Source organism: Bactrocera latifrons, unplaced genomic scaffold (genome assembly GCF_001853355.1).
Source record: "Bactrocera latifrons isolate USDA-ARS-PBARC rearing strain unplaced genomic scaffold, ASM185335v1 scaffold_25, whole genome shotgun sequence".
Taxonomy (NCBI): Eukaryota; Metazoa; Arthropoda; class Insecta; order Diptera; family Tephritidae; genus Bactrocera; species Bactrocera latifrons.
Genome location: NW_017536074.1, coordinates 14,306 through 42,277, shown reverse-complemented (window position 1 = coordinate 42,277; position 27,972 = coordinate 14,306). Strand labels below are relative to the sequence as shown.

The 27,972-nt window shown below is 41.1% G+C and overlaps 2 protein-coding genes across 10 annotated transcripts; one reads left to right on the top strand and one right to left on the bottom strand.

Moving 5' to 3' along the window:
* The first annotated feature begins 778 nt into the window (after positions 1 to 778).
* LOC108969374 (uncharacterized protein KIAA1109) lies at positions 779 to 27,972 on the top strand. Of its 9 annotated transcripts, none has more exons than XM_018934045.1 (39): positions 779 to 1,395; positions 2,833 to 2,968; positions 3,032 to 3,175; positions 3,234 to 3,361; positions 3,428 to 4,860; positions 4,945 to 6,076; positions 6,140 to 6,594; positions 6,692 to 6,913; positions 6,976 to 7,308; positions 7,367 to 7,589; positions 7,648 to 7,937; positions 8,003 to 8,120; positions 8,639 to 8,734; positions 11,298 to 11,875; positions 14,599 to 14,737; positions 14,806 to 15,003; positions 15,069 to 16,015; positions 16,072 to 16,261; positions 16,330 to 16,494; positions 16,560 to 16,812; positions 17,715 to 17,817; positions 18,071 to 18,180; positions 18,243 to 18,554; positions 18,621 to 18,952; positions 19,340 to 19,472; positions 19,530 to 19,659; positions 19,732 to 19,853; positions 19,919 to 20,338; positions 20,427 to 20,658; positions 20,719 to 21,274; positions 21,361 to 21,447; positions 21,523 to 22,224; positions 22,288 to 22,410; positions 22,488 to 24,361; positions 24,414 to 25,557; positions 25,629 to 26,292; positions 26,365 to 26,571; positions 26,635 to 26,765; positions 26,833 to 27,972. In XM_018934045.1, exons 1-39 carry the CDS (start codon positions 1,285 to 1,287, stop codon positions 27,529 to 27,531), a joined length of 15,372 nt encoding a protein of 5,123 aa, XP_018789590.1. In that variant the 5' UTR covers positions 779 to 1,284; the 3' UTR covers positions 27,532 to 27,972. The 9 variants fall into 9 exon arrangements, with proteins under 9 accessions (XP_018789590.1, XP_018789584.1, XP_018789585.1 ...); XM_018934039.1 differs by having other exon boundaries at positions 20,719 to 21,280; positions 26,830 to 27,972; XM_018934040.1 differs by having other exon boundaries at positions 7,364 to 7,589; positions 20,719 to 21,280.
* On the bottom strand, positions 11,930 to 12,832 carry LOC108969376. Its single transcript, XM_018934048.1, has 4 exons — positions 12,721 to 12,832; positions 12,487 to 12,653; positions 12,207 to 12,423; positions 11,930 to 12,131 (listed from the first exon to the last, which is right to left on the bottom strand). Exons 1-4 carry the CDS (start codon positions 12,808 to 12,810, stop codon positions 12,015 to 12,017), a joined length of 591 nt encoding a protein of 196 aa, XP_018789593.1. The 5' UTR covers positions 12,811 to 12,832; the 3' UTR covers positions 11,930 to 12,014.

The following is a 27,972-nucleotide window of genomic DNA, read 5'->3' as shown; positions in this document are numbered from 1 at the left end:
ATTAGTCCATTATTTTAATATATTTGGAAAAGGTAATTGTCTAACTTTGTAATAGAGGATCTCCTTTTTAAATAACATACTTACTTAAATATTTATCAAAAACTAAATTGTCATATACATTTTTCATGTAAAATATAAGTACGGATAAAAATAATATTCAGATTTTCATGATGCTGATTGCTATTTTCTTTTGGGGAATAGAATTTTTAAAAAGTTAATGCCAAATTTGAGCAAATGGTGAAAATACCCATTTGGTGTTCTTGATCTCTGCCAGAGATTCTATAGAGCATCAAATAATATTCGATCCGGAACTTCTAAATGTTTTCATTTTCCACTACGAAAGTACTAACTAAGGCATTAGTCATATCCACAATTTCAGAGCCAATGTAATAAAACCTGTCATTTCAGATTTCGCGTTTTAGAATTCATATGTATAGGTATAGGTATATACATATGTAAGTCAAGATCCTTTTTAAAAAAATAAACAAAGCATTATAAAGATTTTTCACAAAAGTATTACTATATCTGAATTATGCTGCACTTTTTATTTACGTTTATTAATATTAGCTTTATTTATTCTATTGTGGGTATAGGTAACAACAATAGTTAGAATTATGTTATATTTTATATATCCCGAATAAACGTTGCCTTTTTTTATAAATTATTATCAATATTATTTTTTTAAAGATCACCAAATTTTTCTTCCCCATGAAACATAGCCAAAAGCCGTCATTTAGCACTATTGACAATCAATTGACAGCGGTTGTCAATAGTTTTCACAAGATGTCGTCTAGTCGAGTAGTTACGCACATTTTCCCAATTTGTTTTTAATTTAATTTCACATTTATTGTTATTTATTTGCAACGAAAAGTGCTGAAAAACTTAGATATTAAACAGGACGAGTGATTTGTGATAAACGAAAACATGTGCGAATCTAATTGAACTTTTTATTAACGTTGAAAATTAGTTGAAAAGTTACAAAGGCAACTGGGCGCAGCCCCAATGCCAAAAGTGGGAAAAATCGAAGTCCACAACACTTGCTAATAAGGGCGTGTAAAATTGCATTGCAGTAATTTCGTTCTATAAAATTAGTATATTAAGTAGTAAATAATGTTGGAATGTGTGAAGTTTATACAAAATGTGAATATATAATAAGAAGTGTATTTATTTTACGGTGATGGGATGTGATATTTCTTATCTATGTGCATGTTTTCCTTTTTGTAAAATCAATTGCGACTGATTAATGCGGTAGTTTTAAGAAAACGAAAATAAGGCAAATACAAGATGGAAATGGTTATCGAAGAGACTGATAACAACTTCGGATTTCCCGAAGCGGGAACTTGGAACAATACCAGCCACATACCGCTGGAAAACATGAAAATCGATGCTCCGATGGTAAGTACCAATGACAAATGATTCATCGTTTTAATATTATTTAGTTAATCAAATCTTATCGCTTGTTCAGATAAAGGAGAGAGTCTATTTGTTTGATAAACAAATGTATGGAACTTAGCCCTACCATCCAGCTCCACTCAATTGAATTTCTAGGCTTCGTTTTAATCTGTTACGTACTTGCAATTATATACACTTATCTCTTGGGTTATGATTGCGATGTCGTTGCCTTATTTTTTTCCGGAAGCCTACCAAATAAGCATATATTTATGTATATATGTAAAATTGTAAATACAGCATCGTTTGTATATAACTTATATGCGTATGTATGTGTATGCTAAGTCAGAGATAACTTAATTTATGTTTTGTTTCTGATTAAAATTCCTTGCAGCGCGCTTGTGCATAATTAGTACTTGTGTGTAAACAAGTGTTTGGGCTGTATAGAGGAATGCAAACTCTCGATCAGAGATGTGTTTAGCTGTCTTACGAATTATGCAAATTAAACACAGTTAAGGGATCAGCTGTTAATGTTTATGAATTTGACATAAGCAGTTCATGCGCAGAAGTTTTGTTTTGATTTGGCTGTTTTGTTTATTTACATTTTCGTTTTTGTTGTTGTTGACGGCATATAAACAAGTGTTTGTTTACTATGAAGCTTGGGTATTTGACCTCAGTCAACAAGTTGTCAAAAAGATTTTAATCATATACATGGGTGTGGGTGGTTGGTAAATAATACCGGTGTGTTGCAACCTGTAGAGCACTTAATTTAAATTAGTATGGGTTTCAGAAACGATAACAGTACGATACACATTTACTTGTGCATACATACTCGTATTTACGAAATTGAAGCTTTATTCTTAAGTAGGGTAGTATTTTTAATTATTTTCGTTTTTTCGTGCTTAAATGAATATAAATATCTAAAAGACACAACATGTGTCTTCAAGTTGATTGGCGCAAAATTACGAAATTACGAGTAATTCAAAGCTTTAATCCTCATCCCTCATCACACCAAAACTTCTGCACCGATTATCTTGAAATTTTGATCGTAATTTTTGTATATTTTTTAAGAGATAACAGCGTAGTTTTTTTTAAGATTGTGAAATTTTTATTTTACAATTTTTTCGAATCAATATCTCTTTTCTACAAATTTCGATAGTTCTTTTCGGCCATACACATGCGACGCCAATTATGAGGGGCACAGCAAACCTCGTTTCTGTGAAACCTTTCAATTATTGGTGCCATTACCATTTTTTTAAAACTTCCTCGTTCAAGTTTTACATAACATCCTTAGAATGTCATACTTTAATATATTAATGGCTTTAATAAAAGGTTTTTACTGTATCATCACAAAAACATGACAGTTTTTACACGAACTATCCCTATTACTCTTTAACTTGTTAATTCTTTTATATTAATTAATTAATTTCATTTATTATCCAGATATGGCTACTCTGCTCTCTACTGACGTCAATAACATGGGTTACCTATATAACATTTTACAATTCTCGCCTAGTTGGAGTTTTCATAACAAAAATTGTTAATCGATGGTTCATAAAAGGCGCATACTTCAAAATTGGTAAAATTCCTCAATGTAATACATAAGCATGATATAAGGAAATTTGTTGTAATGCATTTTCAGGTTCAGTAGCATTGAATCCATTGGCTGGAAAAATCATGTTCCGTGATTTCGTGTATATAACCTTCGACTATTCAGTGCGCGTTCAAGATGGTTATTTTATATTTCGTTGGTGGCGATCTTATGTTCCCAAAGATGTTTCCGAAGGTTGGTTATTTATTAAAATTTTATTATTGAAACAACTTTATTGAAAACGATATTCAAGATCTTTCACATTCGGATACACGTCTCTCTGTGCAATTAAATGGTTTTGAGCTTCACATTTACAACCGCTCCGACCTTTATGATCAGCTGGAGAAAACGTTTGGACTCAAGCCGTCGCTCCTAATACCCGTAAGCTTTTATTATAAAGTATAACACCTTTTACAACCGATTAAAAACGTTTTTCTACTGTTATAGACTGATAATTTATCAGCTGAAGAGCGTTCAAAACTTAAAGAGCACACCATGAACATGGAAAATGCGCGCCAAAGTAAGCGCGAGAGTGTTAAAAATTCAGAAGCCATGAAAGCCACTACTTGGCGAGATTTGATACCGGTCATAAAGATGGATATTTGCTCAGGCCGGTTTGTGTTCGGCAATCGCTTGACACCAACAACTCTGTCAATTTCGGTGGAGGAGGCGCACTGTACGTACAGTACCAAACCCGCAGTGTGTCGGCTGGATCATTTCATGCATTTCGTGAAAGCAAATGTGGAGAATGCAAAGGTCATGTTTGCACCCAGCCCAAAGTATACCGGTTTGGTGGATGAACCGCCACGCTACATGGGCGAGGGATTTGTCGTTATGATGTGTAATCAAATGGAATTGTATTTTTATATGGACGAACCGGGTTTGGTACCAGAAGAACCGGTAACAATTATTCTGGCCAATGGTGATGTCGTCGAACCGTCGCCGCCCGTTTGGGGTATCAATATAAAGTGTTTGAAAGGCACGGATTTTAGCTATGGTCCATGGGCGGATCGTCAACGTGATCATCTCTTCAAATTTTTCTATCCACCCGATTGGCAAGAGATGGTAGTTACACCGACACCCAAGCCGGGTGAGTTGCGCAGCTACCAATCATTCGATGTTACGCTTTGTGTGCTGAGTGAAGCCACAATTGATATACTCTTTTCGAAGGATAAAGAAACAAACGCCATGCACATTACCGTGGGACCAGCCTCATACGTGGAGTTGACCATACCGTGGGTAACACACGTTGATGGCTACACTTCGAAAATTCAAGGCCAACTGTTTCATGTCGAGGCCACCACTTCACTGCAGTACCGCAGTTTAGCCGAGTTGGAGTCACTCGAATATAAAGTGCGCATACACTACCCAACTCTCTGGAACGCGCCGCAGGACTGGAGCATCGCTTTAACTGGTTGCAAAGCGACTGCTTTCATTGTTTACAAACATAAGTGCTTCTTTCAGGATCTCATCGAGGATTGGGCTAGCAAAGCCAGACCCGACATTTTAACCTTTGTACCATACACATGTAAATTCAACATACTTTTGAATGAATTTGAAATTTTAATGCTTTGCAACGAGTACAATTGGATCGATTGTTCGAGTGCGAATCAGGAGAACAATCATTTGGCGTTCTGTGGCGACGTATTCGATATGAGCTTCGCGCTGCCATTCGATGATTTCCTGCCAAAAACAGTAACGCTCAAATTTTGGATACATGGCGAAGGCTTAGATTTGAGTTTGTATGTGCCAGAGGTATCTTCAGCGCGTCCCATTGTTTTAGCTATCGATGAAAACGCGCGACTTTTGACACGCGGTGGTCGGGTAAAAACCCGTCCGGAATTGTATACGAAAAAGTGGCGTAAAATATGCCAACGCAGGTGCGTAACCCTTAACACTTTTAAAAAATGACCATTAATCAAACGTTTTGTTATCAATTTGTTGCTGTTTTATTCTTTCTACAGCGCTGGTTGGATAGACTGTTGGACTGTGCCGATCGTAGCACTATCAATACAGTATGTTTACCATCCTGTGCCACCGTTGGGTCCCGATCCACAAGCCGATATCACTACGCCTGAAAAGGAAGAGATTCTACTGAGTCCAATGCGCATACCTAAAATACGAAAGTCGCCTGTATCCTCTTGGCAAAAACCCGAGCAGCACAAATTCGAACCAAGCACCCTACCAGCTGATCAGGTTACCGTCGAATTGGAGATTGGCTCTTCGGTACTGATGTGTTACGGCAACGTGTTACGCAACTTTATAAATTTGAAAGAAAACATATTTGGCGAAGATCAAAACTTCACCGACATGGAACAGTCCAATGTTAATTTGAAGGAGAGCACCTCAACCAGCACTACAACAAATCCGAAAGATCAGTTGCTGTCGAAAGATAAAGACATTGCCACAAAGTCCATTTCGGAGGTGACTGTACCAGAGGAGAAGCAAAAGCCATTCGATCCACGTCTATATCGCCCCTTGGAAGTGATAGTTTCACTGATCATACACGACATACAAGCGCATGTGATGAAGAATTGCAATGAGAACGATCCGCCATGCCCAGTGGTTTTGATTGAACGCTTCGGTTTCGAGATGAATAAACGCTTTCATGAAACCACGCTACAAGTTTTGGTTAGTCCCTCTTATTTGATCACTTCGGATCTGGTAGTGCGTCCGAATCGCGATAAGCATATAAATCAGGGGCACTTATTGCTCTCAGCGGTGCAGGTACGCGGCCATGCGATGTTTAGTAACGAAGGTTGCGCACTGGACGAAGACACCTTGGAGTATTCGTGGCTAATTGAAGTGCAGCTAGGAAAGTTGTCAGGAAAGCTTACGTTACCACAGCTTTGCAATATTGTTGTTGGCTTGGAGACCTTGGTATTGCTGGCAGTGGATCCGGAAAATTGCTTGAAATCTCCAAAAACCGTACGTAATTGTCATCACGGCGTGCCCAGCAACCAATGTCCTCACACCAAGGAGGAGAATAAATATAAATGCCCTTCAGCTGAAGACATCAAATATAAAATGACCCGTGTGTCTATAGATGCAGTAGATGTGTATCTAATTGAGAGCGGCACCGCTTTGCATGCGTGGGTATGTAATTTGCTTTCAATCTGACATTGTTCGACTGTTATTAATCGTTCTTCTATTCGTTAGGTGTCTCCCATTCGTTTGGCTAACTGCAATTTGCATGGCCAGCGTGTTAAGTCTGGCATCTCCGGCTTGCTACCGTCTATACTGTTACGTCTCTTCATGCATAACGGCAGTTCTTACTCGAACCTCACCAACTCTTACAACACCAACACCACTGGCAGCAATCGTTCGGGAAAAATGCGTCGCTCCGAACAGGATTCCATAAAATCCGAGTCACAAGCCCAACAGCATATTGGCAAGCCGAAACGAAGCTCAAACTCATTTTCGCAACGTCGCGATTCACGTGAAGAGAACAATAGAAAGTTGCGCGACAGTTTCTCGGAGAGTAAACGTGCGTATGAGACTGAGTTTTTCGAGAACTGGGTCGAGGTTGGTTGCACTTCGTTGGGACCGATACTGCTTGAGGGTGCGTCGGCATTGCCCATCCCTGATCATAAGTTGCATATCGTGCAACACAAGTAAGTTGTGAATGTGACATATATCAATATATTATATAATAGTATTCACCAATATTGTTATTTTCTGAATTTGTTATTGTAAAATTTTATATTTCAGCTTTTTGCGCGAACACGATGCCAAATACAAGCGCTTATGGTTTTTGTGGTCTACAAACAATAGTAATACTGCGCCTGCGCCTCCACCCTCCACCGGCACGGAGATCTCACGCTGCGGCTGCATAGGCGGCTGCGCGTTCTTCGGCAGCAATCGTAACGGCTTGAAATTTTTTAAACCCTCCGCACAAGACATACCGGACAACTACAACATAGCACGTTATTAGTAAGCCCTTTCAGGACCCCGTAAAAATCGGCCATATTTACTTTATTTAATTTCTTTTCTAGCATAATCAACAACAACAAGGATTATGGTTTTGGCGAAAGCATACTACATCAAGGTCAATTGGTGTTCCACACGCCACCCTACAGTTTGCATTCGGTTTCGCTGCACGACAGTAACGATTTCAACGGTAAAGGCAAACATTATCGCCCAAACGTAGAGCTGCGTAACGGCAGCCTCAAGAAATCGGAGTTGGGCAGCAAGGAAGTGGGTGGAAAGCTAAAAATAAGCAATGCCATCGAAATACCCGACATTAGTGGGCGCAAGTCGCGCGAGAGCATCGGCTCGCCAAACACGCTTGAGCGACGCAATAAGCGTTATTCGTACACCACAAATAGGTGAGTAGTAAGTGTGGTGAAAAATTGGGTTTCACATTAATGTGTTTACGAATAGCAGGCAAACCTCTGTTGAGGTGCCGTATGCGCGCCTTTTGGATAGCCCCTCCAAGAAGGTGCTGCGTCAGGACTCAAATGAATCACAGCTACAGGTGGCATTTCGGCGTGGCTCCGATACAGCCAAATCGCAGTCGCAAAACAACACACTACGCGTTTCACCACCAAAAACGAGCATATCCGATTCGCGCTTAACCGGCGAAGCAGATGTAGAAGACGAGTTGGAGGTGAATGTCCGCATTATTTATATAAATATTTGTAATATTTTGTTGTGTATGTGTCCAGATTCCCGATGAAATGTCGCACTCGGCGCCGCACTCACATCCGCTCGAATTTGAAATCGCCGATTTGCCATTGCCGATGCAGCAGTACGGCGAAACAGCGCTTACCAATGGCGCTGATCACCTGACGCGCGAAGTGCAGCGCACGATATCATTGACTTCGGAGAATCCCTCCGAGATGTTCTTCTCAGCCGAGGAGGATATATCGAATATGATGTCGCAAGGTGGCTCCATTAAAAACCGCAACGGTTCCATAGTCTTCTCCGGCAAGAAACGGTTTTCGTCTGATTTAAGGTGCTTATTTTTTAGCGCATAAATCTGCGGTTATTTATACCTTCTCTGCTCATTATTTTATTTAGCATTGGCGCGCAAAATGAAAATGCTGGCCTCACGCTCTCCACCTACCGCAGCGACTTGGAAATACATGCACCGGAATCCAAAACCCTACCGAAGCGTCCACAAAGCACCACCGAATTGGTATGCCTAAGTTTAAGTGAGCTCCGCGCTTCTAGAGAACAAAGAAAAACTCGTATTCAAACATGCCTACACCACTTTCTTACATGATTTAGTATTGCAGCTTTCAAGCAATTTTCTCATTATTTTCGTATTAAACTCATATAACTTCTAAAAATGCAAAAAAAAAAAAAAATTAAAAGAAAAAAATTCAAAATCTATTCAAACGAATTTACATAAATTTCCAACCTTTCTAGCTTAAATATTTTCGTAAACGTTAAACTTCACTTAAAGTAAACTCAACTTAATTACTTCATATTTATTGTGCTAAATACTTGAAAAGACTGCCCATAAGTTTGTTAACAATATAATCACAGAGTCGAGTATGTATTATGCATGTTTTTGTGTATAATTAAGTCGTAACTAAGAAACCTTTAAAAACCAAAAAACAAAAACAAAGAATACCCCTAAATTATCTCTATATACCTTTATATACAAAATATTCCACATGCGATTCTTTTCAAAATTCATCAATTTCATAGAACGAAGACGTGAGACGTATTCATGGTCTTGCCACACCAATCAGAAAACTATCAAATATTTCATCAAGACCTGAGTATCGACATTTTATTCATGATGTGAGTAGACTTAGCGCCAAGTTACATCTACTATCCTAACTAACTAATACTACTATTTGCAACAGAAGTCTTTCTATTTCCAACTTGGAATTGTAAAAAAGAAATTAATTGTTATGAATACGTTGAACAACGTCTGTTACAATTTAGTTGTAGTTTCTTTTTATATAGATTTTTTTGCTCTTTTTTGTATTTTTCATAACGACCTAATTCAATAATTCCCGAATATGTGTGCTAGTGTTTTCAGCTTTAATCGCATGCGCTTTGTTGTTGTACAGTTATTTTTGAATTTATATTTGAAATGCATGAGCATAGTTGAAGTCATTTTCAAATGTTAGACTACTTGTTGCTTCATTGCGCCTATAAATACTAAAATTAATATAATTACTTAATAAATTATTTATAAATGAAAATAGCGGTTTCGCATTCATAACCGACATTTTTTTTTTATATATAATATAATTTTTTTTATAATATAATATCATCCGCAAAATTTTATGTTATTGTAAGTACTCTTGTCGGAACAAGCGCAATCGCCTTAGAATTCTAATTTTCGAAGCATAAAAGTTACCATTAATATCGGACTATATACTATATGTTAACTTTATGTTGCTGATTCAAATAATTTTCGAGGCGGTTGACAGTCCTTAACCGGGGAAAAAGACGTGTTCGCTTAAAGACTTATTGTTTAACTTCTACATCTCGAAACTGCCACAGCCACCAGAGGGAGCTCTATCACCTCGTACGCTGATGGTTGCACGGAATTGACGTCGGCCAATAGAATCGATGGCACATGTTCAAAGGTAGACGGCTTTCTCTCCGATCTTTCTCGCTTGCACTCTGCACGGAACTTAACACTCTCCCTCATTAAATCCACAGCCACCATATTTACTAACTCGACGAAGGAGTACAGACTTGACCTTAATATTGTAGTCAATGCCATCAAAATTCCGACTGTCAATAATCCTAAAATGTTAGGTGTGACTTTTGACAGTCGGTGCTCCCTCACTCCTCATACGATTATCATCAAAGTACAGAGCCGCAACAAAATCCTCACGTCGCTAGCCAGCAGCACTTAGGGAAATGACAAAGAATCGTTGTTGGCAACTTACAGGGAAATCGGCTGGTCGGTCCTTAACTACGCCGTACCTATATTGTCACCTAGATGCAGTGGAAAACAGACGAGGAAGCTTTACACCTGTCAGACTACTGCACTTCGTACGCGCCAGGATGCCTCTTGATGTCTCCTATCAAACACCTGTATAGTGAGGTCCGTATGCTCCCAGTTAAGGAGCATATTAAACTCCTCTCCAGGCAGTTCCTGATGTGGTGTTTTCGTAGAAATCCTATGAACACCAAGAGATCATTCCTCAACTACGTCGACGGCGTCAAACAATACGCCATACTTCGGACGCAACTAACTTCCGACAAGTACTGACCGCAATTCACAGTGCAGCCATCAATACCTTCATCGACTCCATTCCATTGAATGGCCACTGCAGTTGAAGAGTGTGACCCTTGCGCAGCTCGTTCCGACACATCTATTATGCTTCCTGCGTGCAATGAGTGTCTGCATGACATACCTCTTTGCATGCCCCACCAACGCCTCTCATCTGATACCCCTCTGTCTTTGGTCCGACCATGTCGAAACAGCTTGTTCCTTCGGCTTACCGTTAGGTGACGTCGACGACAACTTAGCTTATCCTTACCATTCTAACGGGGACTACGTAACTGCTATAACAACAACGTGTTCGCTTACCATGAACCGACTGTCGTAAAAGCGGCAGACAAACGTTATATTTTTGTTGTTGTATAGTGGTAAAAAAATGCCTCAAGAAATTTTGAGGCATGCTGCCGAATAGATCGACCTTTTTGTATGCAAATCTGGGTCCGTTCTGGTTAACTAGCAGTTATTCGAAGGAGCGCGGTTTGAACATTGTTGACGGACGAGGCTGAACTTTAACGAGTAAAATGAGCAATATATGGTCTGTGTGTTCGTCCGTATATACATGAACTAGTTCCTCAGTTTTTGAGATACCGATCTGGAATTTTGCAAACCTTCTCTCTTCAAAAAGTTGCTCATTTGTTGGATACAACATCGGACCACTTGCCATTAAAACTGACCGATCAAAATCAAGTAAAAGATTTTTTATAATCTTTTTTTCATAGCTTTGGTGTAACTGAAGTAAATTTTTTTTTTCATCTTTTAAGTGAAATATTTATTGCATGCTTCTAATAATAATCTAGTAAATATATCAAAAATTTGTAGCATCTATATTTTGGCGTTTATTCCGTTAATCTGCAGACTTTTGTCTCTTTCGCTAATAAATGTTTGCTTTCGACCTGAATTTGTATATTTGAGTCTATCATTTCGGTAGAGCGACGCCTGTTAGTGCATTTATTACTGATTTAGTCTTGAATGCCGCTTGTTTGGTTACTCTTCTAGCGCAAATTTAGTTTGCCGCCTGTTAAATCTCACGACACAGTAGCTTTTTCGCACTAACCACACATTTCAAAAGAGAAAATGTAATTTGTTGTGTTTCTTTTTCGGCTTCCTAATCAACAGGTTGATTCTCGTGGTTCTTCGTCCGGCACACCATCGCTCTCATCTAACTCCTTCATCTCGGCCATGTCCTCGCAAGAAGATGTCGCGTTGGTCAATTTGCATCAACAAGTGAATCGTCCCATCATCGATTCACCGCTACTGATGGCCAGCTATTTAAATCATTTGTCGCAGGTGAAATGCTTTAATTGGACGGCATGTTCATTTCCATCGGGTCCGGATGTGTTCTCCACGCCTATGTTCCACGAAAACGAAGATGGCGGGCTCACGTACATAGGCAGCAAAATGTTACCACACTTCGATTTGTATGCGAGCTGGCGTGAGATCAAAGTGGTGCCCCGTTATGAAAATGCCACCGGCAGCAACAGTTCGGCCACATTTATGGGCGGTCCGAAGTCGCATCCATGGGATCCCAGCGTGCTTTTGAAAGAGGAGGAGAGCGACAAGACCACTAATGGTTTCGATGATGGCGAATTTATGAGCTTACAAGCGGAGGGTGCAGCCTGCACTTCTGTGGTGGCACGTCTCAAGGGTCAGGTTAATGTCTTTCTAACACCACTAATGCTCGAAGGTTTGCAGCGGTGAGTATCATTAAACGTTGCAGTGTTGCACTTATTGATAAATATATAATTTTATTGAACTCATACAATATAAAGTTATAAATTAGAAAGTAATATATGAATGCATGTGTGGTATAGCCTGAAAGTTCAGACTCTACATTCAATTGCGTTTCACGCGTATGTGCTCCTTCTTGACATCGCCCTCTTCATTATTTTCTTCTTGGTCGCGTGGAAAGGAGTTCTCAAGTTGCCGTATATACTCAGCGTCCACGGCGGCCTAGCAGATAGAGAGAAGAGAATTTGTGACACTTTCTGAAAACAATCTCATAACTTCCCGAAATTAACGACTTGCCTGTTTTATTTCGTGCCCGTTGTCGCGTTTCGTTCTTTGATTCTCCGTTTGTTCCATGAAGGGCATTAGGCTCTTGCGCGGTATTTTTAAATGCATAGAATTGCGCGCATCTCTCGGTGGCTCATCTATGTCATCATAGTAATTTAGATTCGCATCGTCATCCATAGGGTTTCCGTCGAAGGTGTGGTCGCGCGGTGGACCCAAAGCATAGTTATGGCTTTAAATTCAAACAAAAATAGGTTTTTACCGACATTTTTTGTATATCTTCGTTAAACTTCACCTGTCGTAATCGACGTAGTCGTAGTCCGGTGCATTGGGCCTGTCAATAAGTTTATTTAGCACATTCAAATCCGATATGGAGAGATCGTCCAGCGCCATATCAATTTCGGCATCAGTTAGACCTCTTGTTGGATCGCTGACCTCCACCTTTGGTTCCAGATCTCTTCGCTATAAATACGCATTTATTAGTTTTTATCGGCGGGTAGTAGTTGTTACTCTTATTCACTGTGCCTACATGTATATTGTATTGTGACCTTCCTCCATGCAAGCACATCAAAAATATAAATATGCAGTAAATTATTGTTGTTTGAAAGTAATACGACATTTCTTGCAAATTGTTTTGAAAACATCTTGACTTTATTTATGATATGAAAAACTTTCGTTAACAGATTTTCAATATGAAACAGGTAAAAGTAAGACGTGTTTCTATACCGGCCCCTGCAAGCTGAAAAGGCACTTAACCAACATGGGCCTAACATCTTGCGCCAACTGTCGGATTTGCTACAGGGACCCTGAAACCCCGGAGCACCTGCTAATCAACTGCATTGCAGTCTGTAGGCGCAGGTCTCAGGCCCTTAGAGCCATGTTTCCGGATAGGGATCACATCGCTTCGCTTAGCACCCAGCAAAATACTGAACTTCGTCAATATGCTAGGGCTAAGCGAGTCCCTGTGAGTTAGGAGAGGGCACAATAGACCTATGGTCGCAGTGCATTCCTCAGTTATCTATCTATCTAAGACGTGTTAGTGTGGGAAAGCGATTACTGTACAGTTCACTTTTTCTTCGTTTCATTTCTTTGTTCACTACTTTGGAGCTCTGCGCTGGTTTTTGAGTCCAATTTTCGATGACTCGGTCGAGCATTTGGACTGGCCAGAATCGAGGCGGGATTGTCCGCAAATACTTTATACTTTACATATTCCCATAGCCAAAAGGGTGCGATATCACATGATCTTGGTGGCCAATCGATCGGCCGAAAACATGACATCATCTGCTCAACGAAGAGTTCTCTCAATCAATTCTTTGATTCAATTTCACTCATGAAATAGTCGGCTATCAAAAACGATAACGGTGGCCATTGATGGTTACGTTCTCACCGGCATCGGTTTTGAAGAAATATTGAACGATGATTCTACCGGCCTACAAATTACACCAAACCGTTGTTTTTTCTAGATAAAATGGCAGCTCTTGAATCTCACCAGGTTGGTTTTGGTCCGAAATGTTTGAATTTTGCTTGTTTACATACCCATTGAGCCGGAAATGGGCCTCATAGCTGAAGAAAATTTGGCTCGAAAGCGTCGGATCTTCTTGCAACTTTTCAAGAGCCCATAGAGCGAAGCGATCCCCACATAAAATACGCAAAGTCGTTTCATACGAATCGACTCTCCACGGTCTTCGTGTACACCCTCAACTACGAAGGAAACACATAATTTATAGAACGTTGTTACTAGACACGGCTCAGACGTGATTTGAATTACCCGTTATAACCACTTTATTTATTTATAACCGTTCACCGATCGCTACGCCACTCCAAATAGTCAGCTATTATGCCCTTAAGATATGTGGCTGTCACAATTAGAATGTAGAACACCATGACATCGAAGCGCTGAGGAAAAAGTTTATGTAGATTAGATAAATACATACGGTTTCAATTTTATATACCGGATTTGAAAAAAATAGAACTATCCCACTATCTGCTAGAAAAATTCTGTGTCAGCAGTAAAGCTTCTAATATAAACTATTTTCTTTCATTGCTAATATATTATAAAGATAAGCTTCAGAGGATTTGAAGTTCAATAAAATGATTTCTTCTGCGAAAGTAATTGTTTTGGGCGATGAACGTGTTAAGGTTTTTAAGTGTATAAGAAAGGAGCTTAGAGAAACATAGATGCTGCCTTAAAAGATGAGACTGTTAGAGTTGTGTTAGTTAGAAGCTGTACTCAGCTTTAAAATTTCCACAAAAATATATTTCTTTAATATCTCTCTCTCATCGTACATATGAAAATATAGTACATATTTGGAAGATGAAATAGTCAATTAAACGTGAAGAGTTATGTAACTGTATCTACCATTCTACTAATTTATTCCTACTATATTAAATACGTTTTTACCAATAGCATGGTGGAAGCCAGTATACCTACGATATCTTCACTGCATTTGCTATCCGTCGTCAATCATATACACGCCTCGTGTATTGCAAAAGTGCAGAATGATAATATACTCAAACGGGATCAAAGTTTGAGTTACTGGTCGCAGGTAAGCACTTGTACCACGTACATATTTCTACGTTAAAGTTATTAATTACAATTTCCTTAATTCCATAGGTGCATTCGAATTCGAAGCGCTCAACAACTGAGCGTAATCTACAAGGTCCTGGGGACTCATTTCTCAGTGATGTCTACGAAGAGAGCATATCGACAAAGACCCAGGGACTGATTGTACTACCGAAGATTAGCATCACAATGCTACAATCTTCCATAATTGAAGAAGTCATCTCGGTCGCTGCGTTGGATAATGTACAGGTGAAACATTATATACGCATTGATTGTGTAATTGTCGCAATAATTCAATGTTTTGTTCTTTGTAGGATCTCAGTTGTGTTTCGTTGTTGACCTTCTACATTGAAGGCGTTTCGACCAAGTTTCATTTGGGTAAAACGACACGCGCTTCCATGCACAACGTATACATACAACAAACTGTGCAATCGGGCAATAGCCAAAAGAAAGGAGGCATCATGAAGGGCACACGTGCACTCTTAGCGCACTTGTCTTCACAAACGCGCCCAGACAATATACAGGGTGAGCCCATACTCATCGAAACATCCGAAAAACAACTGGAGGAATTGGTAATAACACTTGACGTGGGTCGGGCACATGTGCAATTGCGCCGACTCAAAACCGAATCGAGTTGTGGTCAAGAGTCGCCTATAATTGTCACCGCCATACCCGAACATAAAAGTAAAGTCCTATTTGAATTGCTTAAGATGCCCGAAAGTACGACTGGGATTGAAGGTATTGGCTATATAATGTTTGAATGCGGCCTAGAGGGTGTGGGTGTCAAGATTGTGAAGCGTTCACATTTCGAGAAGTCTGAGAATACTAAAGAAGATCTGGCTGAGATTGCCGAAGGTGCCACCGAGGCAGCACGTGGTGTAAACATAAGCGATTTGGTGGGCAGCGTGAATGCAGACGTCGGCACGACCTCGAAAGCCGAAGCAGCTTGGCGCTTAATTACTAAAAAGCCGCCGACACCTAAAACGCCAAAGGAAAAATTCCAAACAGCTTTGGAAAGTATAATTGTACACGAACGCACAGAGAGTATGAGCGAGGGGCGTAAAACCAACACAAAGGTGCAAGCCGAGGAAGATATTGAGAAGGGTAAAAACGGTGGTAAAGACAATAACCTCGAAAAGAAGACGCCAAATGTGAAGGAAACGGAAAAAAATTCTTCGTGTGTAATTGAGTTGAAATCCGTTTGGTTCAATTTCGCAGCGCCACCTTGCGTACCCATTACAAGAAAAATTGATTTAACCCGGTAAGCATATGAAGGCGGAGCTATCATGTAAGATTCACTTTAACTTAACCTTTCAGACTCGATTGGAATCTCTTGAGCACCGCATCCCCTGCTATCACCGCATGGATGAATCCCAGCAACCGTTTGGCCATAAAGATTGTGTCGCTTATGCGCGCTCTGCACACACGGCAGACAGCCATAGCGGCTTGCCTAATGGCGGATGCCCTGGATAATGAAAAAATTAAGCGCAGTCCGAAAATTAAAAAGGTTTGCCAACTACTAACGCACAGTTTGAGGTTATCTAGTACATTAGTGTATATTTCTTTCATAAACAGAGTCGCTACGCCAATAATTACACATTGCTATCGAAAACTTTACAAGAGGATCCCAGTTGTCAGCTTTGTTACATAATGCAAAAACTGGTGTTGGACGAGGGCGTCCAAAGGGTGGAGCAAATATTCAAACAAAGCGATGTGCCACATTTAAACACTTTGCGACAGGTCCTTATAAGCTAAAAAATATTATTATTAATGCATACGTATTGTGAACCTCTGTGCTTTTTTAGGGTGTCATTGTGCTAAGCCGTCAGTGGAAGAATACGCTCTATAATCCCATACTTTTTGAGCATCAATACAAGAATAAATTGGCACGTCCCATAAATGTGACATTCTCGTTTCCGCAACAGGAGGAGGAATGCGATGATGCGGAATGTGAAGGTGAAGCCGATATGGGTGTCTATGCGGCAGGCGTCGATAATCCCGAAGAGAGTGAGAATGCTTTATTACTTGGGCAAACACAGCATCATCGAAATCATATTGGTATTTTTGATTAACCACCTCTCAAACGTACACAGCGTTTTCCCCTCATGCTATATAATGACATTCGAGGAGATCACGTATACACTTTCTTTCCTAAACTACATACATATATATTCTGCTCTTATTACTTTTTCTTGAGCTGAAGCTTTTCAGATTTTTTATTCTCCACTTGAATAGCTATAAGAATATTTGAGGCTCAAGCGCCATGTACATTAAAGCTCACAAATACTATGAAGATTGCGTAGCTCTTTGCTGCACACATTTGGTGCTTCTACCCGTGCCAATAATTCAACTTTTGTTCAATAATTGATTGAGCGCATTTCAGTTTATGGTTGCAACCTGATGCTCTCTCCCACTCTCGCTCTCTTTCTCACATTGTGCATTAGTAACTACTTATATTTTCAATATTTATATTGCTTTGGTACTGGGACAGCCAACTTATTTGTGTTTTACTGCTTTTTACATTTTTATCTTTTATTTCATTTTCAAAAACTATGTCTAGCACCTTTTCAGTTTCGTAAATTGTTTTATTTTTGTTTTCTATATGTTTCTGTGTTTCGTCTCACTTCATGCCATGGCTGAAATGTGCTGATCACGCTCTGTACACACACTAAACTTTTCTATTTAATTTTCTATATTTTACAATATTTTTCAAGCTATCAAAAACCGTATAGTTTTGTAATATATACATGATTGTCTGCAGCGTTTACACACTTATTCTTGATTTCTTCTTGTTTTGCGCTTTGTTTTGTGACACTTTTGCACACGCTAATACCGCGATTGCATTTCAAAAAGGTGGCACTCATGTCTATAGCACAAGCTGTACAAGCTATACTCAATTTGTTGTAATGTAACTCTATGTATATTTTCTAATTCGAACATTTATCAACAAACATATACAGATAATTCACAATTTGGCATGGGCTTTGCCAATGAGGCGTCGCTGCATGGCGCTGCGCAAAGATCAAACTCAGCTTCGCCCAACATACATTCGACACGAAAAGGGTGAGTTCTAATTTCGCTGCATTATTTGAATTTAATTTTAAAACTTATTAACAATTGTACATATTGTTGATTGTTTATTCGAAATTCATTTTTATTCTCATTTTGTATATGCGTTGGTACCCGCGCTCAATTTGCTATATATATGTATATATGATAAACTCTATGTACTTGTGCGCTGCCGTGTAAATATGCGTTCTTCTGTTTTTGTAATGTGTCCACAACGCCTACACCTCGGTCTTTGTTGCTATTGCAGCAAAGCACATAGCAAATGTTCGAATATTTCACATGGAAATTCATCTCGTTCCAGCATACAAATGCTGCCGATTATTTCTGGACTAGTGGAAAAGCAGGTGCCGGAATTCGGTTTGTATTTCATTACTCAAAATTATTGTGTGCATATAATTGTGATGGCTTGCGTATTGCAGAGTATGGTGCATTGCAGGAGGGTTCATTGAGTTCTAGCAATTCGGTAAATAAATTTTGGCTCGGTCCGGAAAATCAAAAAGAGGACTTGTACTTTTGGATGGCCAAGCAGCAGGAGAATAAAAAGAAAGAAAATTCTGTTGAGCCGGAAATAATACGGCCGGCACCGGTGAAATTACCAGGCGCTGGTCAAATGCGCGGTGGCATTTTGCAGGACTCAATAAAACTGCTCGATGCGCATTTGATTTTCGAACCATTGCTCACATGCTTGGGTGTAATGCCGCAGCAGATGGTGAACAAATTCGCAAATGCGGGTAATAATAAATCATATTTATTCAGAACTGCAACAGTAAATCGAAACATATTTTACATATTTGCAGACATTTCATCCTTGGAGAATTTCGGCACCAATCTTTCACTCATCGGCACCTTCGACTCCATACGTGTTGATATTGTTGTAAGCGAGGCTGGTGACAAGAAGAATAAATGCGCCAAAATAAATAAGAAGGCAAATGGACGGCAATCAATCATGATGGATACTCCTTTGTTTTTGTGTGAACGCGTCGGGGTTGAGTTGGAGGTGTTGAAGAAATCCGATGGTATGGTCGATCAGGCGCGTCAAAATGTTATTTATATGTCTCGACGACAATTGAAAAAACATACCAGCACCGTTATCAACTTGAGCCTCAATATACGTTACATATCACAGCAGGTGAGTGCACAGAAATCTAGAAAATGCGTACTTCTGAAATGCAATAACCGCTTTTGAAGAAAGCTCTTTTAACAATTCCCACGGCAGCCGGTTTTACGATACCGGATTCCATTTGGTTGTAGCCATCTTAAGGCCTGCTCATGCCTTAGACTAATGTTAATTATTATTATAGCTACTATAGCTTCGGTCCAGTCAAAATTAACGTTTTTTCTTGCTTTTTTATATATATATTCTCTTTAGCGTTCAATTGTTTGTAGTAATATAATATAATTTTAAACTTTGGAATATTCGACATAAATTTTAAATATTTCATTAAATCAGCAGTGAATATATAAAACGTTAAGAATTCTGACTTTGTTAATATATTTTATTTTGTTTGGTTAACAGGTCAATATGCCACTACTACGTCTCCTACATCAAATTACAAACATGTACCAGAACGTTAAGGAAGCGCAAAATGAGTTCCATCAGCAGCCGGATTTGGTTAGGAAATCACATGCGAAAGATGAATGTAGCTTAGGTAAAATATTTTCGCTTTTTTAATGGAGAACAAAAATTGTAATAATATGTCTTTCAGCTTCCGAACCCAATGACATTGTCGGTTTTGGTTCAGTATCCGATCGCTTTGCACATACTGAAAACTCTTCTGATGAGCGTTATGACAAATTCAATGAAATGATATCCATGACACATCCGATCGGTGGCAGGTAGCACATTTACAATGTTGGTTTTTGTTATAAATACATTTTTATGCAATAATTGTTGTTGTATACACACAGAGTGCGCCCAAGTGGCATTGGTCCCTTAATACAACTGACACCCTCGCCAAATGCGCGCAATCGACCCTCAAGTTTTGCGCAAAAACTACGCTCAACTGGCAAATCGGTTAAAGGAAAGCTAGGTATTAGTAAATATAATATTTTCTTATAAATATACAACTAAAATCTAACTACATTCTCCTGTCAGGCTACACAAATTTAAATGAGACCAGTTCCTCGCCTTTACGTGACAGCCCTACCACCTCTGTGAGCGAGCAGCACATGTTCAAACTATCACTGGAGTCCAAAGCCTCCCTTAATGGCGTTTGCGCCACCAGCGTTAGTGGTGATTACAACACAATTACCAAAAACGGGTTTGATGGCATACAGCCACTGCTACAAACGCCCAACTGCTGGAAAACGATTTACAACTTGCTGGAACTATATGGTACAATGCCCGAAACGAAGACCGTGCAGCGCAGCTCCATGTCTAATGAGGTGCATGATGCTGCCAAGTATGGTGTGAAGAAAACGCCTGTCGGTGGATTTATGCGGCAAGATACACGCAACGATGACGATGATGCCACGAGCGCGCCAACGCCATTGCCGCAGCATCGTGAGCTTGTTGGTTAGTTGTTTAATCCTACTTTGGAATTATACAAATATTATAAGTATTCACTAAATTTAAATATTCTTTATTTTCCTCTTAACATTAGAGACCTTATCGCAGGAAAAGACACGTTTGGTGGTGTTCGCCGTTGCGAAAATTCATAAGACACGCTTAATGGCGACACTGAGCGGCTTAAAACTGGAAGCTGAAATCACCACTTTGAACGGCAGCGCCACCTGGCGTAAAAAAGCACGTCCCGTCTCACTGGAGTGCTCAATAACTGGTCAAGTAGGCCGCACCATGATCGTGTTACTAGAAGGTGTTGCACCAAATCAACAGTAAGTCAACTTTATTATTTTTCTCTATCCGCTATGCTAATAACAATACATTTCGCATAGAACTGTCGTTAAAGTAACTGTGGGAAAATGTCAGACACTGTACTCTAGCTTGACCAAGCGCGGCAAAGATAAGAATAGTGGTTTGCTTTCCATCGGTCCGGTAAATATTGAAATACCGCAACATCCCGTCGCATTGCATGGCATGATGACTCGTAGCTCGAAGCAGCTCAGCTCGACACTACAAGAGTTGCGTGTCGGCCGCAATTCCGGTCGTTCGGCTTCGCGAGCACACAATCCCGAAGAACCAGAGTCGCCATATCACTCACGCAGCGCTGGCAAAAGCGTCGATGCCAAAGAGAAGACGCATCCCCAGCAACCCAACAAGAAACCACCACCACAATACAAATTGCCACCGCAACAGAATGGTCTGCTCCAACCGTTGGTCATGCAATTCAATATTCTGCTCCACAGTTTATCCATAAATGCAGCTCTCTTACCTTCGTTACAAGCGCAGTATCGCATGAATTGTGTTAGTTCGACCGGTGTGACAGGCAATCGTGCGAAATTCGTCATTGACTTGCCGACACACACGCTCAGCTTCAATACAAAGATACAGGTGCGGGTGAGTAAAGATCACCACCCTTCAATGAGTTGAATGAAGATTTGTGAAACACATTGGTAACTTTTCGTTTTTTTATACAGAATGAGATGAACTTGCCATCGGAGGCCTGCATCGCGTTGCCACCAGTACATGTTAGCGCGGAATACATACCAGAGCATCGACAGGAGGTATTTATTCCCTTATAATAAACCCAATGCATCAAATTTTATCGTTATCACATTTTTGTTTTTGTGGTTAACTAGGAAAACGAACGCGTTGAGGGCATTGTTTTGCGTCGCGGTGGTTATGTGAATGCATCAGCCGAGATTGGTGAATTTGAACGTTGCTTGACCACAGATCTGCTAAATCATCTAGTATTTGTGCAGAAGGTTTTCATGCGTGAAATAAATGAAGTACTGCAGAAAGTTTACGGCGGCGAGAAGCCTGTGCCGCTTTGGTCCGAAGACAGTGGCGATACGGCCAGCGTACAGGAGTCGTCACTTAAGCGTATACTCTTTTCGATCAATATTTCGATGAAACGCATACAGTTGACAGCTACAACGCCCTGCTCATCAGCTGTACGCTTTGAGACCGGTACGCTGGAGCTGCATTTGTCCAATCGTGTAAAGAATCTGGGCGAAGGCAATGATCGTAAAATGTTTGGCAAGGCACACATCGATTTTAATCTCTCACTTGGCCAAATTATACGTAATGTAATCTTCGATGAAGCCGAGCCGGAGTTTCAACAATATGCATTCTTTCACACTACGATCGGTTTGCGTAATGCTTTCCAAGATGAGCTCCTAAATGAGGACAAAGAATTGGTGCTACTAAAACTGAAGCGTCCATTACTTTACATACAACCGATTGCCGTAGACAAAGCCATTCTGGTTTGGTTGAACTACAAGAACGCCTACGAATACTGGGCAGAGAAACGCGCCAATTTGAATTACGACAGCTCACAGGTAAGCTCGAACAAGCTTCTAAAGTAATTTTTTTTATTCACTCTTTGTCTTCCTTTTCTGCAGGCTTTTGACCGCGTGGCCTTTGGGCAGATCAGCAACATTGCCGCTTCCAACTTGTCCACCTTATTCTTGCAGTTGACTGTAGAGGATATGGGCATATGCGTGCCACTAAATCAACCGGCTAACGTAAGTGTGGATTCGCGCTGTTTTACAACCGTCAAAGTATATATTTAACTTATTTTATTTATATGTGCTTTCCGCAGCCTTGGAGTACACGCTCTTACCATGACTTTGAAAGCAAGGGCGCAGTAGTTATTACTCTGGAAAACACGATAATATCTGCATGCAACTCTGGGTCATTAGTCTCCAAAGGCAAATTTCAAGGCTTGTGTCTGCGCTTTGCCGACGACTTTGAAACTACACTTGATGATTGGAAACCAAATGTAAATGAGCCCATAATGAATGTGTGTGTTGTCTCGGAGGGTACATATGAGGTTTGCTCGCGTACCACTGCCGCCAAGAAGATGGAAAATGCTAAGTGGTTGCTCAATGTGAAATGGCAAATGGAAGGTGTTGACATACATCTCGATATAAATATTGGCAAGCAACTTTCCTCACTTGGTCACACACTAACAATGTTGACCGGTTTTGAGGAGGAAGAGACTAACATGGAATCACCGGACAGTGACGAGGGCGATCACAGCTGCCGTGATACCTATGTGCGCCGACGTGAATTTGATAATCTGCCATCGTTCGTGTTCGATCCGACCATCGATTCGAAGAAGCGTTCATTCATGATGGAAAAAGAGATGGCGGAACAACTGAAAATCATCAATGACTTGCGCACATTGGGAGCATCGCATAATACAGTTGCGCATGAGGAGCGTCGTTTGCAAGAGTTACAAGCGATTTGTTACAAATATTTTCGTCGTGATATGATACAGAAATGGAAACGCCCATCACTGCGACGACCCATGAAAACGTCCAGTCGCTCATATTCGTTCATAGGTGCTTCAACGAATCGCGAACCAACAGAAGATACTCTTATGCCCGGTCCATATACGGGTCGTCGCTTAGATCCGATAGCTTCGAATGATGAGATATCCAGTTTGCAGAGTACGCCAGTTTCTGGTCATTCGCGCAGCGCTTCGTTGAAAACATGTCCGGCTAATCGTGTGACCTTCTCCGAATCGATGCGTCAGACCTCGTTGCCCAATGCTGACACGGACAGTGAAGATATTGATTGGCGCACACAGGAAGGTCACGGCGAATCGACGCCAAGTGAAATGGATATTGACGGCACTTCAGTGGAAATGCGTAAAAAGCATGGCTACCAACAGAAACAGCAAGAACCCAATATCGATTTCGAGCTTGACATTAAGGTGCTCGTTAATTCGGGCAAGTGTGTGCTGCACACCAAAGAAACTACCGAAGATCGTATGCAATTAAGTGGATCAAACACTGGAAAGACTCACAAGCGTGAGCGCAGCCTCGGCAATGACTGGGGTAGTCCGACGCCATCGCGGCGTCAACGTGATAAGAGCAAATTGCGCTACAACACATCGAGCAATGCAATGCTCTCCGATCTCACAATTTTTCATATTCCCGGCTTGGATGTCAAATTACACTATCAGTCGCGCACAGTGACCGATTTTACGGAGAATACACGCAGCATGAGCAACGACAGCCATCATTCAACGGCTCGTCGTTTGGGCAACAAGAGAGCGTCACTGTTTGCGTGGATGACGCTGCAAAGCATACCGGAGGAGACAATTATCTCGCCACACATTTTGGAATTCCTTGAGCAGACTTTGGAGCCTATACCAACAAAGACACCGGATCTAAGTGGCGCCCAAACACCTTCAGCGAATCCCGTGAACTTGGATATACTGCCCACGAACTATGTCACATATGCGTCGTTCCCCGTGGATGTTATTGTTTACTTCCACATGCAACCATCCACCTTCCGCTTCTCTTGCTTGCCCGTGTCGCGTGTGGAATGCATGCTGCAGTTACCCAGTTTGGATATTGTGTTCAGTTCTAAACGTTCGGGTGATGAAGAGCCAGCAGGTCAACAGGAACACACTTTAGATAAATCTACATCGGAAAAGGACAAAAAGCCGACAGGTGGCTTGAGGTAAGCTTTTTGTCTAACTATGTCTAAAGTATTTATTTCCACTTGTTTATAGTGTTACCGGATGTCTGGCGGATTTCAATGTCTACATCTTCCATCCTTACGGTGGCAAAAAGACCAATGTAAAAGAGGCGCAGTTTTCACCACTCTCGGATAGCGAGCGGAAGGATTCGTTGAGCATAAATGTGGAATTTGTGAAGTTCCAATTAACACGTTGCCGCAAGATTTACGTCGAGCCCGCTGTGATGAGCAAACGTTCTGTGGATCAATCGCGCGCAGTCATAAGGTTTTCTACTATTGTTGACATTGGCAGCGCTTCATTTAAATATGACATGCGTCGCCTAACCGAAATTCTCGCCTTTCCAAAAGCTTGGTATCGTCGGCGCATAGTACGACGACTCTTTCTTGGCGATTTGAGCATGCAACATATGGCCGGCACAGAGCCTGCCACACCCACTGGCACACCATCTACACCCAAGGAAGCTTTCAAGATGCCCGGTTACGAGTGTACCAAGTCACCGGCAGAGGCATTTTACGGCAAGGATAAAATGCGTTTGGACTTCGACTCGCAATCATCACCACCGCAGCAGGCACCACACTCGGGCGCGGTACGCAAGTTACGCACATTAGGTAAGTCCTCCAGCGCAGACTCGTCAAGCACACCTCCTTCGGAGAAGAACCAGATAACCGCTTGGGAAACGCTCGTACTATTTGCGGTGAATTTCACCAAATTGAATGTACAGATGAATATGGGCAACGTAATGGGTAATGTGGTGTGGCTAACCAAAGATTTCCAGTCGGATGGCAGGCTCTCTATTGGCAGTACTGGCTACAAAAATATGTACATTGGCATATATCTAGGTGGATCTTCACTGGACGCCAAAGGCGGCATAGTCGGTGGTAGCTTTGAAGTGAATAAAATCAATACGCGATTTCATATTAAGGAGGAATCCGGTGTGGAACCTTACCATACCATACGTTTGAGTTTTATGGCTTTGGAGCTACGCCTCGACTATATGGGTACATCGGTATTAATGATGCGCATTAGTTCGTTTTCGGCAGCGATGAAGGACGAATGGAAGACCTCTATAAATGCGTTGTCCACCACAGACTATGGCGGCAGCGTGATAACTGTAGGTGGCCACACCACCAAACCGCGTGCTATAATCTTCATACATGGCGACTTGTCATGGGATCAGGTGAGGCTAACCGTACTTCTGCAACTTGATTAATTCAAATATTAAATTGATTATCTTTCTTCTCTCATCAGCTGCAAATAATGATTTCGCAATCGACCACTGCTGACTTACTGAAGATGTATTACAAGCTGGAAGAATTTTTCACGCAACAATTCAAATCGTCGAAACGCGTATTTTCCAGTCTCGAGCCGCGCCTGCACGAGCGCAACGCCAGCATGAAACGACGTCAGAATCGCGACAAAAAGAAGGCGACAACCAACGGTACCGTTGATACCGCCGCCGCCGCCAATGCGGCTGACATCAGCAACACAGATGCACGCCATCACCGTCATTGGCAAAAGCCGCTCGAGCAGGCCATCGGTCTCGTGGTACCCACTTTGGTGACACGTCTGCCACGCAACGGCAATGTGCTCGGTGGCACTGTGGAACTGCATGGCAACAACATCTCATTAGCCTGCTTCCATGGCTTAAACTTCAAGTCGAAGTCGTGGGCACTGTTTAGTTTGAAATCACCCTCCATCAATTTCGCCACAGAAGCGCATCAGGCACATGACACACATGATGTCTTCGTAACGCAGACGCTCACTTCTTGCTTGGGACAGACCACTGAGGTGCAACAGCAAAACCACTCCATGGCAATTGTCAGCAGAATTTCACGTACCATCATCTTCCCACCACAATTCAAAACGCTCAACGAGTGGTTCCACTACGCGTTCGCTAACAGTGAAATTGATTGTGAGTTATTGTAAAAACTCATTAAAATATTACTTGTAAGAACATTTTTGATTCTATATTTCCATGTGACAGCTGTAGATCGTTTTCCGATATTGGAACGTGATCGTGAAATTGCCTCCAACTCCATCGAGCGAACACGTGCCGCAGGTGCCAGTGCAAGCAATACTTCAAAGACGCAGGAGCACAATCACAATCGGGAGGTGATATTTGCATTGCCCAGCTTGCAACTGAATTTCAAGACTGAACACAGACAAGGAGCATCCACACCGGAACCCACAGGTAAATGAATATGGGAAGCAAATATGCGCGCAAATCACAATTCATATTCATATCCTCCCACAGAAACTAAGCCAGAGGTGCTCTGCAGTTTCATAACCGAGTTTGATGACCATATTTTCGTGACTGTAGATGCAGATGCCTTCTTCTTCCTGCATGATTTGATAACTTCGTATGTTAAGGAGAAGGAGAGAGTGGTAGGCTAGCATAGATTTAGCATTACATCGAAAATTGCTAACCATATCTACTTTATTTTATTAGCAGATCGGTGGACAGTCGGTACGTGCTGCCTCGCCAAATCTTTCACAGAATCTAAAGAGTCAACTGAAACCATATGTAACCGACGAAATACTCAAAGATGCCAATATGGCATCCTCGTCTTCCGCGAGTAATAATTCCTCTACGAATGCTGTTACGATCAGTAACACGTCTATTAACGCTTCGAGCACTACATTGGATCAGAGCAGCAGCAGCTTGAATGCCAACAGCAACAGCAAAACGAATATAGCTTCCGCTTTTAATGTGGAAAAGAAGGATGGCAACATACTAGCGTCGCCAACGCCGTCAACATCAGCCGCCGCAGCCACAACTCTGACATCACCCACTGGCAGTAACTCTGGCACGACAACGTCCGCAACGTTAAATGGCCCCGGCATAAATGGTAAATCTATAGATTTGGAGTCATTTGTGCGCGACTGGCGACATTTTGAGTGCCAGACTTGGCATCTGGAACCGACTGTGCGGCTGCTTTCGTGGGCTGGCAAATCCATTGAGCCATACGGCATTGACTACATATTGAATAAGCTCGGTTTCGCGCACGCGCGCACTACCATCCCTAAGTGGCTGCAGCGCGGCTTCATGGACCCGCTAGATAAGGTGCAAGCGCTCATGATGCTACAACTGCTGACAATGGTGCGTGAAAATAAAGTGGAGAACTCGCCAAAATCGAAAACGTCAAACTAATTTACTCTAACTTAAATATAATTAATTGCAATTTAGGCATTGTTTATAGCGAAATAGGTTAAATTTGAATGAATGGACTTAAGACGATATAGCAGGATTTATAAACGCTATTTAATGTTTGGTGTGATGCATTATCGGCAGCGCTTAGTAGGTGCTTGTGTGAGCGGCGTTTCACCATTACGTAATTATGTAAATTATGCAATACTCGAAGTATTATTGAAAGTGTAATATTTTTCTTAATCATTTTCGTATATTTCTTATTTTGTTGAAAGTTGGTAGAAAGTTAAGCGAATTGTTGATTATTTTTTCCAAAACTGGAATGTGGACGTAAAATTTTAATGCAATTACAGCTAATTGATAGTAATTAATAAATATACATGTGTCATTAAATAAAATAAATAAACCAATATCTGCTTATGCATGTGACAAATACATACTGTA